We start from the raw sequence: 14,397 nt of genomic DNA, 5'->3' as shown, positions 1-14,397 counted from the left end.
TTACCCTGTTATTGCCCATATTATGTTACTTAATCTCTTTCAAAAACATATTGCCAGCAATTAGGGTTCTTTTACAACTACTGTTGCTGTTGAAAAGCTTTCCAGAAACATCCCATTTCTGATGTTTAAGAACTGTCATTTAATTTCTGATTTGAACTTTTTCATACAAGGTTAAATCTGTTTGTTCTCACGAACTGTGATTAAGTTTTGTATGTGTGTTTAAGTGCAGCAGATAAGTGCCTGGGATTTTCTTTGCAGTTGGAATATTTGTGTAATTCCAATTGAGGCTTCCTGATGACTGCTGGTTATTCAGGATGGTATCTGAACTACTGCAGCTGCAGGGTAGTTGTCTTTGAAGTTAGACTGAGTCACTTCAAGCTACTGCTAGCAGTGCAGTGTCAGCAGTATAAGGCTCAGTATGCTTTAAGTGCCTGAGTTCTTGCTCTGCTGCGTAGTCTGTCTTCATAGCTTGTGGCAAGTTCTGCTGCCGTGGCCAGATTGTGAGTGGGACCTGACCTAGCTACTTTAAAAGCTAGGTCAAGTGTGTCTATGCCACAGCTCACACCAGTGTTAGTAGTATAACATAAGCGCAAATTAGTGATGTTTATCCCACTCTATACCAATCAAATGTTTCCTCAGCCACTACATATTGGCTGGAATAATGAGGCTGATTTGAAGGAATATTGAAAATAAAGAGAAGGTCCAAAAACATATGTAGTTTCCCATTTTTTGATGTTTTTTCCCTTTTTATATTTTACTTGCTAAATGAATTCTCCCCTACCCTATTTTTTTTTTCTTAAATGTTTGTCTGTCTTATTCTGTATCCCATTCCTTTGGGTTTCTTTGAGCTTCCTTTACTATTTTATCTTTCCTCCTTGGTCCCAACCTATTTTCCCTACAACCTGCATGCAGCAACCTGTCCTGCCTTATCAAGAACGTGTTCACAACCAACCATCCAGCAGACGAGAGCAGGGCCGTCTTGCTCCCATACCCCAGTGGAAACAGGTAAAGAAACTGATTATGAATACAATGCATTGCCTGCACCCGACAGCAGCTATCACTGTCCTGTTTTTAAACCAGTCCTTTTCTAGCAGTTTGTGAGAGTCCATTATTTTAAATAATTTGACTTTTAATGAATACAGTCAACATCTGCCTGTGGTAATGATGCATGGTTTAATGTTTCAAAAGGACATAGTCAGATTTTCCCTGCCCTCTCATGCTAGTTCCATCTTCCCAGGATTTCAATGGATGTTTTAGCAGAACCTTCCTTACAGATGCAACTTAGTGTAGACATCATCTAGCGTATTTCTGGATTTTTCTGTTAGAAAAAATTTGAAAATATGTGCGCAGTTATCACAACCAATGAGGTTAAAGGTGTCACGCCATCTAGGATATTAAAGCTCTTCTGTGGTATAAATAGTAAAGTTGGTTATCAGTTTTGCTATTCACATGTAAAATCTTATGTGTTCTGCAGTTACAGGAGACTTTACTGCGGTTTCCTTTTCTGTGACAAACGTAACTGTCCTTGCCAACTTTTCACATTCATTGCATTGCATATTCCTGTATTACCGTGGATTATGTAAATTTTAGGTTTTACTGCTCATAGATGGCCAGTATAGGGATCAACAGGAGAAAAATCATCAGGTATAAAATTTAATTTTCTCTCGTGTGTTGGCCCACTGTCATTGCTGGTGTTTTTTTTTCAGCAGTGCACTTTCAAAAGCAAGTCTTGTGACAGACAATCTTCTCAGGCAGATAGGGATACTTATCTCATTGGCTTCCTCTACTTCCACTGTTTCCCTGTGCAAATGGCCGCCTCATGTTTCTGAAAGTGCTGAGACATTTTTCTGGCGGCCATAATTTCGAGAAACATCTGCTTCTTTCTGGATGAAGTTTAATCAGAGCGTACTTTGGAGTCAAGAGGAATAAGATGACATGAGTTTGGAAATTCACTTTTCTGCATGTTTACAGATTAATGGTGAACTTCATGTTCAAGGCATTCAACACACTTAGTGCTGCATGTCATGACCAGTGCCATGATCTAGAAGATTTTTCTCCAGGAAAGAAGACCTAAATGAGGGGAATTCTTGTCAGTAGGACTGTCAAGAGAATCTTAAAAATATGTCAACAGTATGTTTAGGTTTCCTGACTCAGTGTTTTTTCGTCTACATTCTGTCTCATCAAAACTTCTTTGTAGGCTAATGAGCACTTTCTGGTGGGTACAATCATACACAATTAAGGCAAATTTCATTTCTTAAAGAATACTTCACAGTTAAAGGGGGAGAACCCAAAGAACTGGCGCAGAAGAGCATAATGTAGCTGTACAATATTAAGTCAGTTGATGAGCACTGCTTATGCTACCCCACAAAAAATGGGAGACCAATGCAGTCCAGTTTATCTCAGTTCAGAAGGATGAAGATTTGTGTTATATCTCTTGGAGAAGATCACATCCCTGTAGCCTTGAGATTTGTATTTAAACCTGCTATTGAAACTTTATGAAGGCTTTATAATTAAGCCTTTACGGTGAAACACAAAAGTTCCTGTTGTCATCCTTTTGTAATTTATCAAAAAAAAAAAAAAAAGACAAACATTTGTTTCCTGATTTTATGATGGATTTTCTCCTCACCAGAGAGCAGTTTGTTGTTGGTTTTGTTCTTGTTTTTGCTTGCACTCCATGATTTAAAAAAAAAAAAAAGAAAAAAAAAAGGGATGTGTGTGTGTAATTCTTTCTGGTCTCCCTCAACATTGATAGCATCTCCATATAGGTAGCGTGTAGGGCAGATATTTAAAAAATCTGTCTGTAACAATTGCCCTTTCAGAGGACTTACATTGTTTTATTCAACACTGACATTGGTTGCCTTGTGTGGATAGTTTCTCTTTCAAGATTACAGCTGGAAGTGATCTTTCCTTGATAGGCTTTACTGTGTCAACAGAAGACGGTTGGTTCTTGGGCTCAGGTTTCATGCTGGATTTTGCAGTGCTTTTCATCTGTCAGTTGAAACGGATAAGAATAAAACTGGATCTCAAGGATGCAAAATCTGCAGGATACAGTAGGATCACAGAAACAATTGATGCAGTCCCTATTCCAAAGCTTCCTTATTATGTGCCTGGGGAAATGAAGAACATGAGTTGTCTTCATTCAAAATCTGTGGGAGTATATAGAATCATTTATTCTTGACTGATCCGATATCAGCTGAGGCAGAAAGCCATCCACTGAGCCAAGCAACCAGCTTTGCCAAGCTTGGACAGAAATCCATCCTTCAGGAAGTTGTTGCTGAAGCACTGCTTCAGCTGGCTGCTGAGATTCCTAATTCTGGATGCTTAGGTATGCAGAATCTGATAACTGTGAGACTGTGTGTTCTGTGGTACTGAAGCAGCTTTCTACTGTGACACTAGGCACTCTAGCCACAAGGCTATTTCCTGGGCCACACATGACCAGCAGTGGAGTTGGTGCAGGGTACCAATACATGTTACTGGAGATACTGCAAAGGATTAGAATTGCTCCTGACAAGCTCTTTAGGGAGGATATATGTTTACTGGAAAGAGCTGTTCATGAAGCTATGAGAAAGGGTTGTCTTGTTTGGGTCAGGTGTCATAGTTTATGACCAGAAACTTCTGCAGTGACTGGATATATCACATAGCAAATACCTTCTACTGAAGAGGAGCAAAGCAGTTCCTAAGGAGAGAAGTGGTGATGTGTTACTCAGGAAAACCTCAAGCTCTCCAATGTTCTTGCCAGTAGCCACCATGAAGTTGAGGTCCTCAGGGGTCTTTGGGGAAGGAAAGTTTGCATCTCATGTTTGATAGGTTTGGTCCTGCACCTTGGAAACTGCATGGAAGAGGAAAGTATACTGCAAAAGTGTAAGAAACTACACAGTTGCAAAGGATGTGGTGGAAGATTTACATCTGCGTTGGGTTATTGCCTGCCAGTGTCTGTCAGACAGACTTCCTTAGCTGTACTTGCTTATCATTTTAAGTCTAGAATCTTGCTTTGTCCTAGAATTAAGAGTTACAAGGCTAGCAGTTCTAATGAATTTGTAAGGCAGACTGTGTTTGTTGCGCAGGTGGGGTATGGCTGGCTTCCTAAGACAGGATTCCTAGAAAGAGTGAAATCCTGGCCAAATGTGTTCTGAAGCAGTTTTTACTTTCATCATAAGGACTTTAATGCTGTCTCTCTTGGAAATGGAAGACCTTCAAAAGATCAAGCAGGTTAAAAACCTCACCTATCTGCTGCTCACAGCATTTTGTGTGGCCTGCATTTTCCTCATGAGTTGGATTATAAAGTTCACTTTATTGAGCAACACTTTGAGAATGTCAATCTGTGTTGTCAAAATTGGATTAATGCTCTTATGAGCACCTCAGCAGCAGCTGGTAATGCATGAAGATACTGTTAAGTGTACATGCACAGAGGAAATGTGTATAATTTTTTATGTGATGATGATAACATCTGAAGAAACTGGACTGTGTTTCATGGGGTGGTCGTTAATCTCCTCCAATGAACGCCAACTCACATAAAAACATCTTCCATGGTGTGTTCTGTTGCTTTCCAAGCCATTTTGGCTGCTTTGGGTAAGAGCATCTCATCAGGGATCATGACACCACTGAAAAGCCATATGGTCTATCCAGAAGAGGATCTGACTGTTTGGGTGTGGTATAGGAGATGAACCTTTTCAATTGAATTTTGTCCTGCCTTTCCAGACTCTCAGCTTACGGCCTTCAGCAGTTTTCTGCTGTAGTTTCATAGGTCTAACAGCAACAAGGTATGTGTGTAATATATAAGCTTAAATCACTGACATGTGCGAAGGTGCTTGTAAGATGGAGATCACATGTCTTTTGGTGCAAATCTTTTCTGCTTCTGGAGGTCTGATGCTTGTTCTTTTGAGGTGGTCCCCTGAAGTGTGATAAAGGTGCTGCAGTATAAACTCTTCTTAGTAATTCTGTTGGAACTGTGGTTTTTGAAGATACGCAATGACTAACTGAGACCACAGTCAGCAGGAGCTAAAATCTTACCAGAAGAGAACTTACAACACCAATCATTTCTGCAAATATAGTTTTTCCTATTGATTAGTTATTTAAATCTGTTGGTACATCTTTCCTCTTTGCTATAGCCATCTTTGTCTTTGCATGCTCAGAAATGCATCCTACTGGAGGACTGAACGTGTACCTCATGCCTCTACAATGTTATATTCTGAAATCTGACATGGAAAAATACACAAGTTTGTGAAAATGTTGAAATTTGAAATCCAAACTCGGCCATGGTCAGATGAAAGTCCATGAACAGCTGTAGTGGTTGAAAATGTTACCACCCTTTCAGCTAGAAATTAGTGGCTTCACAGCTGAGCCTTTTGAAACAGCATATAAATGTTCCTCATCCACTTCAGTGCAAAGTCATGTGCTTTAGTTTAAGCTGCTTTTAGCATCTGTTTGAATTAGAAGAGTTGATTTTTTTTTTTCTGAAAGAAAAGAGAACACTCAAACAGATGTTCATGCCAGCTCAGCTGTAAGGGCAGTAAGGAACATCTGTAATATCTTTAAACAGCACACTGTTTCCCTGGAGGCTATCTGACTTTGGATGCACAGCATTTTTTTTCGCAGTGCAACAGTTTTCAGATATGGTCTGGTGAGAACTCAGAAGGAAAGGGAAAATCAGGCAGAAGGTACATTTAATAATCAGGAAGTGGTGGACAACAGACTGTACATAGTAAGGAGGTACAGAACTAGAAAGGCATGTTTTCTGGCATATTAAAATGAGGGCATGTATTCTCATTGTGTAATATTCAGCCATATCTAATAAGATATGGCTACATATTAACTATAAACTAGCTGTATCAGTTCTAGTAGAATGGTGGAATACAGTTTAACTTGTCTGAGGTGGTTTAGTATCTGTAAGTTAAGGAGGAGGGATCTGAATCTCAGAACAGAACATTGTGACTTGAGTTGTATTGCTAATGAAGTGCAAGCAAGAGTAATTACATCAACAGGATGGAAATCTTTAAATATTGCAAGGCACAGCTATAAGTAATTTTTCATGAAGCAAAGAGAGCAGTTCAGCTGTGCTACGGAGAGATCCAGCTTGTACCTTTCACTGATTGTAAGGCCTTGAGCCAGAAACTCAACTGAAGATTGATATACGTACATGCTCCCTGCCCCTAGAAGCATCTGTCAAATGGACATGCGATCATGTGGCTATGGGTGAAAAACTTAGGTCTTTCAGCTTCAGATAAAATGTGGCTTTAGGTCATCCATGAGAGGTGGGAGCTTAGGATCCGCAGTCTCTCAGTTCGTGTGTTCTGGCCTGTCTCACCAAAGCCAATGGTAATGTTCTCTCTTCTCTACTGTTATTATGATTTTTTTATCTTTTTCTGTTTTGAAAAAAGCTGAGGAGTAAGGAACGTTCTCGGACCTGCCCCAAAAAAGTGATCATGCTCACTTCTTCCACTCCACCTTCCTCTCCACCGTATCCCAGGCAGCAGGTGATTCCCTCTGCATGCTCTGTCCCTCTCTCTTCATTACTGCTTGTACAAGTGACTAGATCAGTTACCGGATATCCTGTTTACAGATGCATTTCCAGTTTGAAATACAGATTGGCGTTAGCTCATCAGGAGGATGATTATGATGATGATCTGGTGCACTGGAGACTCTAAGGTTTTACTGTAGGGTAATTTGTAATTACAGTAGCCTTTCCAGTTTTGAGTTGTAGCAAAAGAGAAATAAAATGTTTGGAGTAGTGCGGGGAAAAAAAATGCAACTTTTCTCCATCTCCACTCTTCATTTAAACAAGTGTGAATGAAAATTTGCCCTTGTATTAATGAAACTCTTTCAGGATTACCTGTATGAAGCACCTCTTTAGAGTGTTGTAGTGGCCTGCATGCATCCAATGTGGTCTTTCTGTTTCCCACGCACCCAAGCGTTAGTCTCACAAGAGTTTGTGTTCAGTCTGTTTGAGTTTGAGTTTGGAGCAGTGAGAACTGTTCTGAACAGGGGGTATAAATGTGCATCCAGATGTTTACACACATGTGTTTGTTGTCCTTCTAGTTAAATATTACCTGAAACCCTTTAATATTTGTGTCTTATTATACATGGTCATCATGCTTCTTAGAGTTGTAGCTTTTTAAAATATTTGTTTTCCTACTGCAGTAATAAATTTCACTCCTCCCAGATCCATCCTGAACTAACCTTGAGGTGACAAAAAGGCAGCTGCAGTTCCATAGACCTCCCATAGCTGTAAAGAGGAATTGTACAGATAAATTTCCCCACAGGTGGACTATAAGCTCTGTAAGGGTATGTTACCTTTTAGCAGAGTAGTCAAGAATTTTTCTTGGACACAAAGATTGTCTTGCCTTGTTGCTGTGAGTTCTCGAAGTGTTTTTACATGTTACATTCAATCTGGTCTAATTTTTGTCAGCCTCTGGAGCACACATTCTCCGCTGCCCCTCTGGTGTTTGCATCTGCAGGACAGGTCAGCTCTGCTTACTTATCTCATTTAAAACTGTCATAACATAAAAGTGGTTAGTTTTCTGGCACATTTTGGACAGCATGGTGCAAAAAAGGATACACAAATGGACATCCAGGTAAAATGAGTGGGGAAAGCCCTTCTCATTAGCAAAACCCACATTTAAACTGAATTGAGTATAATACTATCAGATGATGTGATAGTTAGCTGCCTTCCTCTTGTCAACAGCCTTTGAAAATTTTGACAGACATATTTTATGAGAGAAGAAAGGTTTTCCCCAAGCTTACGGATAGAGAAACAAAGGCAGTTAAATGCTGAGTCTTACTTTTTAATCTATGGTGTGGGATTAATTTTCCATTTAGAGAAATCAGCTTTCAGTCACTAAGGATCCCTTAGCTCTGTATTTTCCCTCCCTAGCTTCTCCTAAGTGTTTGTTTGTCCTGCGTCTTTTTGGTTGCCTAGTTCAGTCATGAGAGCCTACTACTGTTGGGTCCAAGTGTACTTTGAGCATTTTCTACATTGTGTCCTGTAGGAAACTTTTTCTGCATGTCTTCTTGCTCAAACAAATAAATAAAAAAAAATTTTGGCTTCCTCCTTTTAACTCTCAGGTATTTTTACCCCCTGTGCTACAGAACTGATCTGTTTGACTCAGTAGAGAGGGGTCTGCTTTTGGAGACATTCTTTTTTCCTTAGGAATGATTTATTTTCCTGAAATTATCTTTGCCCAGGCCTCATATCGAGTCAGATGGATCTATGTCCTTGTTACACTGATGTCTTTTAAAACCTGTACTTCTGTGCTTCTAATGCATTCATTTGGCCACTTCTTTTAAACTTTCTATTTCCTTCCTTTGATCTAACCTCACAGTATGAGTTACATTGAGTGTCTTACCATCTTTATTGTACTAATTTCATTGCATTGTGGTACTATATTGTGGTTTACTGACCTAATATGGATATATATATATGTGGACTGTTTTTTAAAATTTTCCCTGCAGGATCCAGGTTATTATTGCCAGTTTTAGAATATTCTTCTTAATAAACCGTTCTGCTATCATTATGGCCTCTTTTCTGCCTGCATCATAAGAAAAATCAGAGGAAATGTGTTTTGAATAGGAAATTGGTCTGTGGTTGTTATTAAGCTCATAATTTTTGCCTGCAGAGAAACAGGGAACCTGGTGCCGACTATGCTGGGGAGGAGAGTCCCAGACAGGAAAGGGTAAAGAGCATGAACAAATGGCATGGATGCTGATGACACAAGGCTGTGGTGGATGTGTGTAATACAGAGAGCCAATGACCTGGGTAGTGAGACACACTTATCCTAATGCTGCTGTTAACACGCTGGAACTGCTGGGAGTCAATTAGGAGTGATTATTTCTGTGTGATACCCATTTAAATGCATAACAAGCCTTCATCGATAGTTTGCTATATGCTTTTATATTGCCGTAGATCTAGCACTTAAGCTCTTCTCGTTCTTCTTTTTCTCTTACACCTCTTTATTGAAGTATGCTGTGGCTGTAGCAGAACAAGAAGAGTTATGTTTTGTGCTAATTCATGCGAACGTGGTTGCATTATTTCCACTGCTTGCTTTCTGGATGGTTAAACAACTGGCATTCCATCCTGCCTCCTACAGGCCAAAGTAAAAGGAAAAATGATGAGGCATTATTTAGTATAGAGACTTTGAAGCCGCCTTAACAATGAAATATTCAACAGTCTGCCTGAATGGCTCAGTATTACAAAGAAGCATGGGAAAAGAAAAGATAGGCGCTCAGAAGAATTAGTTGATTTGAATTCATATTGACAAATTAACTGACGTTCCAGTAAAGGGTTTGAATGAATTAAGTCATAAGTGGTTGCCAGCTATAAAATTGTTGCAACTTTCAGAATGTGTTCTAACAAAAGACTCTTGTGGGCCGAATGTTTTCTGACAAGCAGTAGAAAATGAATAAGCATGTGTCTGCGGTGACACAGAAGCCCACAGCTTTATAATAGGCCCTAGTTTTAGTGAAAATGATATAGTAGGAAGAAGTGGGTGGAACTGAAAGCAGCTGAAAGTAGAGAGTATTATTAATGCATCTGAATGGGGAAAGTGTTTCTCGTAAATTGGGTGTGAACCCAAATTTCTGTTCTGCTTTGGAGGACAGTTAGCAACACGTAGCAGCACTCTGTCATTCTTGACAGATCAAGCCTGAAGTTTCTTCTGCATGTGTGTGTAGCTCTTGGTCCATTTATTTTTGAACTCTACAAATTAGCTAAAGCCTGTGTGATATTGCAGGTGGTACCCCTGTCCTGTATAGCAGGCCACAAGCCAGGCCTTTTTTCCATGTCACTAAGTACACTACAGAACCCTCTAAGAAGATAGATACGAAAGACCAGAATAGTAGTGGTGTAAAATATTGTGCCTGGGATGTGTTGACATGGCAGTGCAGTAAGAACGAATAGGGCAGTGAAGTTGTAGAAGTAAAACTGGCAGCTTCTGTGATAGTTTGATTTTGCTGTGCTTTGTTTCACCCAGCCAGTCTCATTAAACATCCTCTCTTTGCTAAGTACAGCATTCACGTTTCATATACCAGTGGAGATGAACTCATTCTTTATGAGAACTGAAGTATGTTACCCTAAAAGAAGTGTTTCTATGCACAAAATCTGAGAAACACAAGTATGTGCAGGTTTAGATATTTCAAGGAAATCCTTGAGAATCGAGAACTATGGTGAAATAAGTTGGCAAATAAGCTCCTTTGTGCATGATAAAGCCACTTGTTTTGTTTTGTTTTGTTTTGGATGGTAATGCCAGAGAGGCCACACGCTTTAGTTTTGGCTGCAGCACTCCTAGGTAGGAGAGTTGTGAATGGCAACTAATTCAACTGCTTTTTCTTGGCCTTCAGGGTCAAAACCTAGCACTTCATTAGAACAGTAGACATTGGAAATAAATAATTTCCATTTACTGGAAATAAAAACAGTATTCACATGGGACCTTCTCTTACAGTTCTGCATGTGAATTTCATACCTTTTGCCTGGGATTTCGATGTCTATTCCTTTTGGGGCTTTTTTGCTGGTTTGTTTACTTCCTCCTTCCTCATCTCACAGAGGTCTCCTGGTTTATTTTCTGATGACCAACTGCCTGAGAATGTTGAGCAAAGGGCATGTCAGCTGGCTGCCCTCCTGGAGTCCAGACCTGCAGTGAGGCATCAGGTGACTACAGCCCTGCCTATCTGGTGTCCTGTATCAGTGTGGGATTCTGGGTACCAGTGACAGCTGGGTTCAGAGGGATAGAAAAATTCACCAAAATACAATGACTATTGCTCTACAGTCATGTGGTTAAAAAGACACAGTCAAGTCTATTTTGTGTAATATTTTTATCCTACTTGCCAGTTCTTAACTTTCTCCTTGTTTGATGAATGACAACATTTCTGTTTCTCAAAACATGATATGAACAGTAAGGTAAAAAACAGCCTCCAAGCTTCAGACTACATGCTGAAAACCAGCTGCACCCCAGATCAAATCATCGCACAGAAATCAGTTACCAGCCAGTTGCTCACAAATTTTACTTGCTTCTGGAAGCAAGAGCGTTTGCCTTTTCCAAGCATAGTTCTTGGCTCTGAAGTACTACTTTTGTATCCATACTTCCTGTGTACTTATTTCCAACGGTAGAGTTGGCAGCTTGTGCAGATTTTCTTTGATTCCAGTGTACACTTTTGTTTTGTTTTGGTTTTGTGCTTAATTTTCTCTCCAGTGTGTCATCTTTGGCATATGGGAGCACGCCAGTTTGGACAGTGGCTTCTTTAGTTTCTAGTTGCTTGCCCCTGTCTTCAACAGCATTTGGCAAACTGGAGAGTGCTTTTGGAAAACACCATCTACATAAGTGATTTTTTTTCATAACTTATTGTTTTGAGTTAACCATCCAAAATCAAGCTCTCTTCTTGATCTGGAGCATAAACAGTCCCAGAACTTTTGCTGGTGGGCATAACTTTTCCAAGCCATGTCAAGAGGAAATTTATAACATTTAGCTCACTTTCCATTGCTGTTCTTTTGGGGATGCTGTCTTTGCTGATAATTAAAGTCAGTAAAGCTCTTCTTGAGGGAAAAAAGGTGAACCTGTGGCTGGATTTGAGATAGAATTTGGGGGTATAGAAGAAACCATGGAAGACTGGGTAAGATGACTAGTTTAAGCATATTAACATCCATTTGTTAATGGGTGACACAGCTGAAGATCTTGGGCATGATCCACAACAGCATGCTCATGTGCATTTCCTTGCTCAGTTGCTCTCTAGCACTTGTAAGCTCCTTTTGAGGGTGAAAAAGATTAACAGCATTACAATGCAAAGATTGAAATTATTTTTGAAACTATCTAATTTCTGTATAGTGCAGAACTGAGGAGAGAAAATATAGGGGAGATGGAGAACATGGGAGGAAAGGATAAAGTGGGTAGGGCAGAGAGGAAAAAGAGGAAACAGATGCTGGAACACTGCAGGCAATGATAGATTGTGATGTGGAATTTAAGGGGAAAAAAGAAATATAGAGTAGTAAGAGAAAGAAAGCTTAGCAAAGAAAGACATTTTCAGAAAAGAAATTTGATTAAATGTTCATCTTAAGAACAGAAAATCTGTGTATAAAGTAAACAACTATATTTCTTTAAATTGGGGAAATTGTGAGAGCATTTTGTCCAGTAGATTTAATCTTGAGGCTAGGCTATTCTAAGTGGGTAGAAATTGCTATTTTTGTGAGTCATATACCTACATGACATTTATTTTTCCTTTTTTTTTTTAGTGGAAAATAATTTTTTTTGTAAAAAAGGGACAAGTATTTGAAGTTTGCGTAATTTTTCTTTCCAGATTATAATTTCTAGAAATGCAGAGTTTCTACAGTTTGTTTGATACTTCCAGCTACTGGTTTTTTTTTTCCTATTTATGTGAAGTATTTCTTGGGAGATAGGCATAATGAGCCACAGAGATAATGAGAGGGGTATGTTGGCAGACCAAATTTTGGGCTCTCATGTGAGGACTCAGTTTCAGAAGGATACAAATTCTCAGTTTGGGATTAGTTGTCTGCTATTTAAGAAGCAAGAACAACAGATTGTTTTATATTATTTCATTCTTTTTAGTGTGATGTTTCTGATCTGCTTACAGTAAATGTTTGGTAGGAATTTTGCTCCTAATTATTGGCAATGTATACAGGTTAATTTCTTTATCTTCCATCCCCAAGGAGAACACGCTTTTGGTTTATACCATTAAAACATAGAAGAGGTCTCACATGCCCTGAAATTCAATCTTAGTTGGGCCAGTGCGACAGAACAATGGGAGATACAGGAGGAGCAGAGGAAATTGACTTGGGACCTTTGCCAATGTCTTAGCTGGTTGGGTTACAGGAGGTTGGACATCTGTGGAAGTAGGTAACTGCTTCCAAATGGTCCTAATAACTTAAAACCTGATAAAGAGCAAGGTAAGAATAACTTACTCTGCCTCACCTGGGAGAAAGTGAAGATATACTGGACATTTTTCTCCAAGTTTTCCTACAAGAGTCTGTAAGAAATTTTTTTTTTATGGTGGTCAGAAGGGCCTGAGTTTTTTTTATTTTCTCCAATCTTCCCTTTGTAGCCATGTATGATTGTTTTGATTTTTATTTTATTTTTTAGCCCGAGACTGAACCGTCTCGCCGATTCTTTGTTGACCAGTGGGAGCTCTCCCTTAGCCTCCGTTCTTCTAATCGCCCTTCTTCACCTTCATCTGACTCTCTTCGACAGGTAGCATTAGCCTGAGCATTGCAAGGTGCACTCAGCTGTGTTCGCTTGCTGCATCCCGGTCCCACCAGCCAAGGACGCACCACAAGAGATGGCTAGGCTTGCAATGCTTCACCTGCAGAATGCAATGTCTGTGCATATTCATGCACAGGTGAGAAGCCAAAGGCAACCTATGGCATAGTTTGGTTACTGTCAGTGATAAAGCAGTTTGAAACTAAATATAGTTAACATTTGATGTACATGAAAGGCTCGTGGTACATCTCACTCTCAACTCAGGTGTTTTGAGCACTGGTAGTCCTTCTGGCTTTGCAGTAAAGCTTTCTTGTTTTGCTTGCTGCTTTTGTTGAGATCTTGGGCCAAACTACAGAATGTGTTTGTGTGTATATGCTTAATGGACAGCATGAAATTAAAAAATACTTTGGCTTTCTGAAAAATCACTGAGAATTTGAACTAGTTGCAATTGTCATACATAAACACCAGGAACTTGATTTGACCTAGGCTGGAGTGGGTTCTTTGCCTGCTCTTGAAAACGTCACAGAGCATTTTATATCTTTGCTTTTGCCCACAGGTGGAAAGATAAAATGCTTCATTTAAGACCCAGTATTAGGCCAGATTTGATGTATAAGAAAAAAGCAAAACAAATCAGAAACACAGAACCCCAAATCAAAAATTCAGCAACTAAATTTCCCACACCAAATAGTCCATGGTATCATGAGTTAAGATTAGCATACTCACTTTTTAAGCATGGAACTTAGTATATGCTGGTAGAAATGTCAATATCCTGAAGCATCTGCAATTAAGGTTGGATGAAGGTTTCAAATCAACACTTTTGTTGATTTGAACTTTTTTGTTCAGTGGAAACCTGGTTCAGCTAAAAGAAAATTATTCCCATGGAAAAGCCTGAACTATCTTTCAAGAAAACTTAAAAAGCCTCAAAGGTTGCTGGTATTTTAGAGGAAAGTGGAAAACTCTTGCCCAAATGATAATGGTTGCCAGTTAAAGATCAGTGTTCAATGGAAGGAAGAAAATTTTTCCAGTGGGCACCATTTTAAATGTAATATTTGACAAGATACGATGTATGATACTGAAAGGCAACTCCGCACATATGTGTGTGCATGCGTTAGCTGAGGAAGAATGTCGAACATGGAAAATGTTGAAAGACAAATCATGTTATTTCTTGCATATATAAATACTGTGAGCGCTGTGCTTTTTG

The 14,397-nt window shown here is 39.3% G+C and overlaps 1 protein-coding gene across 3 annotated transcripts in view; it reads left to right on the top strand.

Moving 5' to 3' along the window:
* Positions 1-14,397, top strand: part of MICAL3 (microtubule associated monooxygenase, calponin and LIM domain containing 3) — a 167,782-nt gene that overhangs the window by 75,096 nt on the left and 78,289 nt on the right. For 2 of the 3 annotated variants that reach the window (XM_064458725.1, XM_064458716.1), the window contains exon 17: positions 913-1,005. In XM_064458725.1, the coding sequence (XP_064314795.1) occupies positions 913-1,005 (93 nt within the window). Of the gene's footprint in view, positions 1-912; positions 1,006-6,377; positions 6,474-8,612; positions 8,670-10,534; positions 10,640-13,079; positions 13,188-14,397 lie in introns of all 3 variants that reach the window. The other variant, XM_064458735.1, reaches the window with a different exon arrangement.

Source organism: Phalacrocorax carbo, chromosome 1 (assembly GCF_963921805.1).
Source record: "Phalacrocorax carbo chromosome 1, bPhaCar2.1, whole genome shotgun sequence".
In the NCBI taxonomy this organism is placed as follows: Eukaryota; Metazoa; Chordata; class Aves; order Suliformes; family Phalacrocoracidae; genus Phalacrocorax; species Phalacrocorax carbo.
This window is presented reverse-complemented; position numbering and strand designations above follow the sequence as displayed.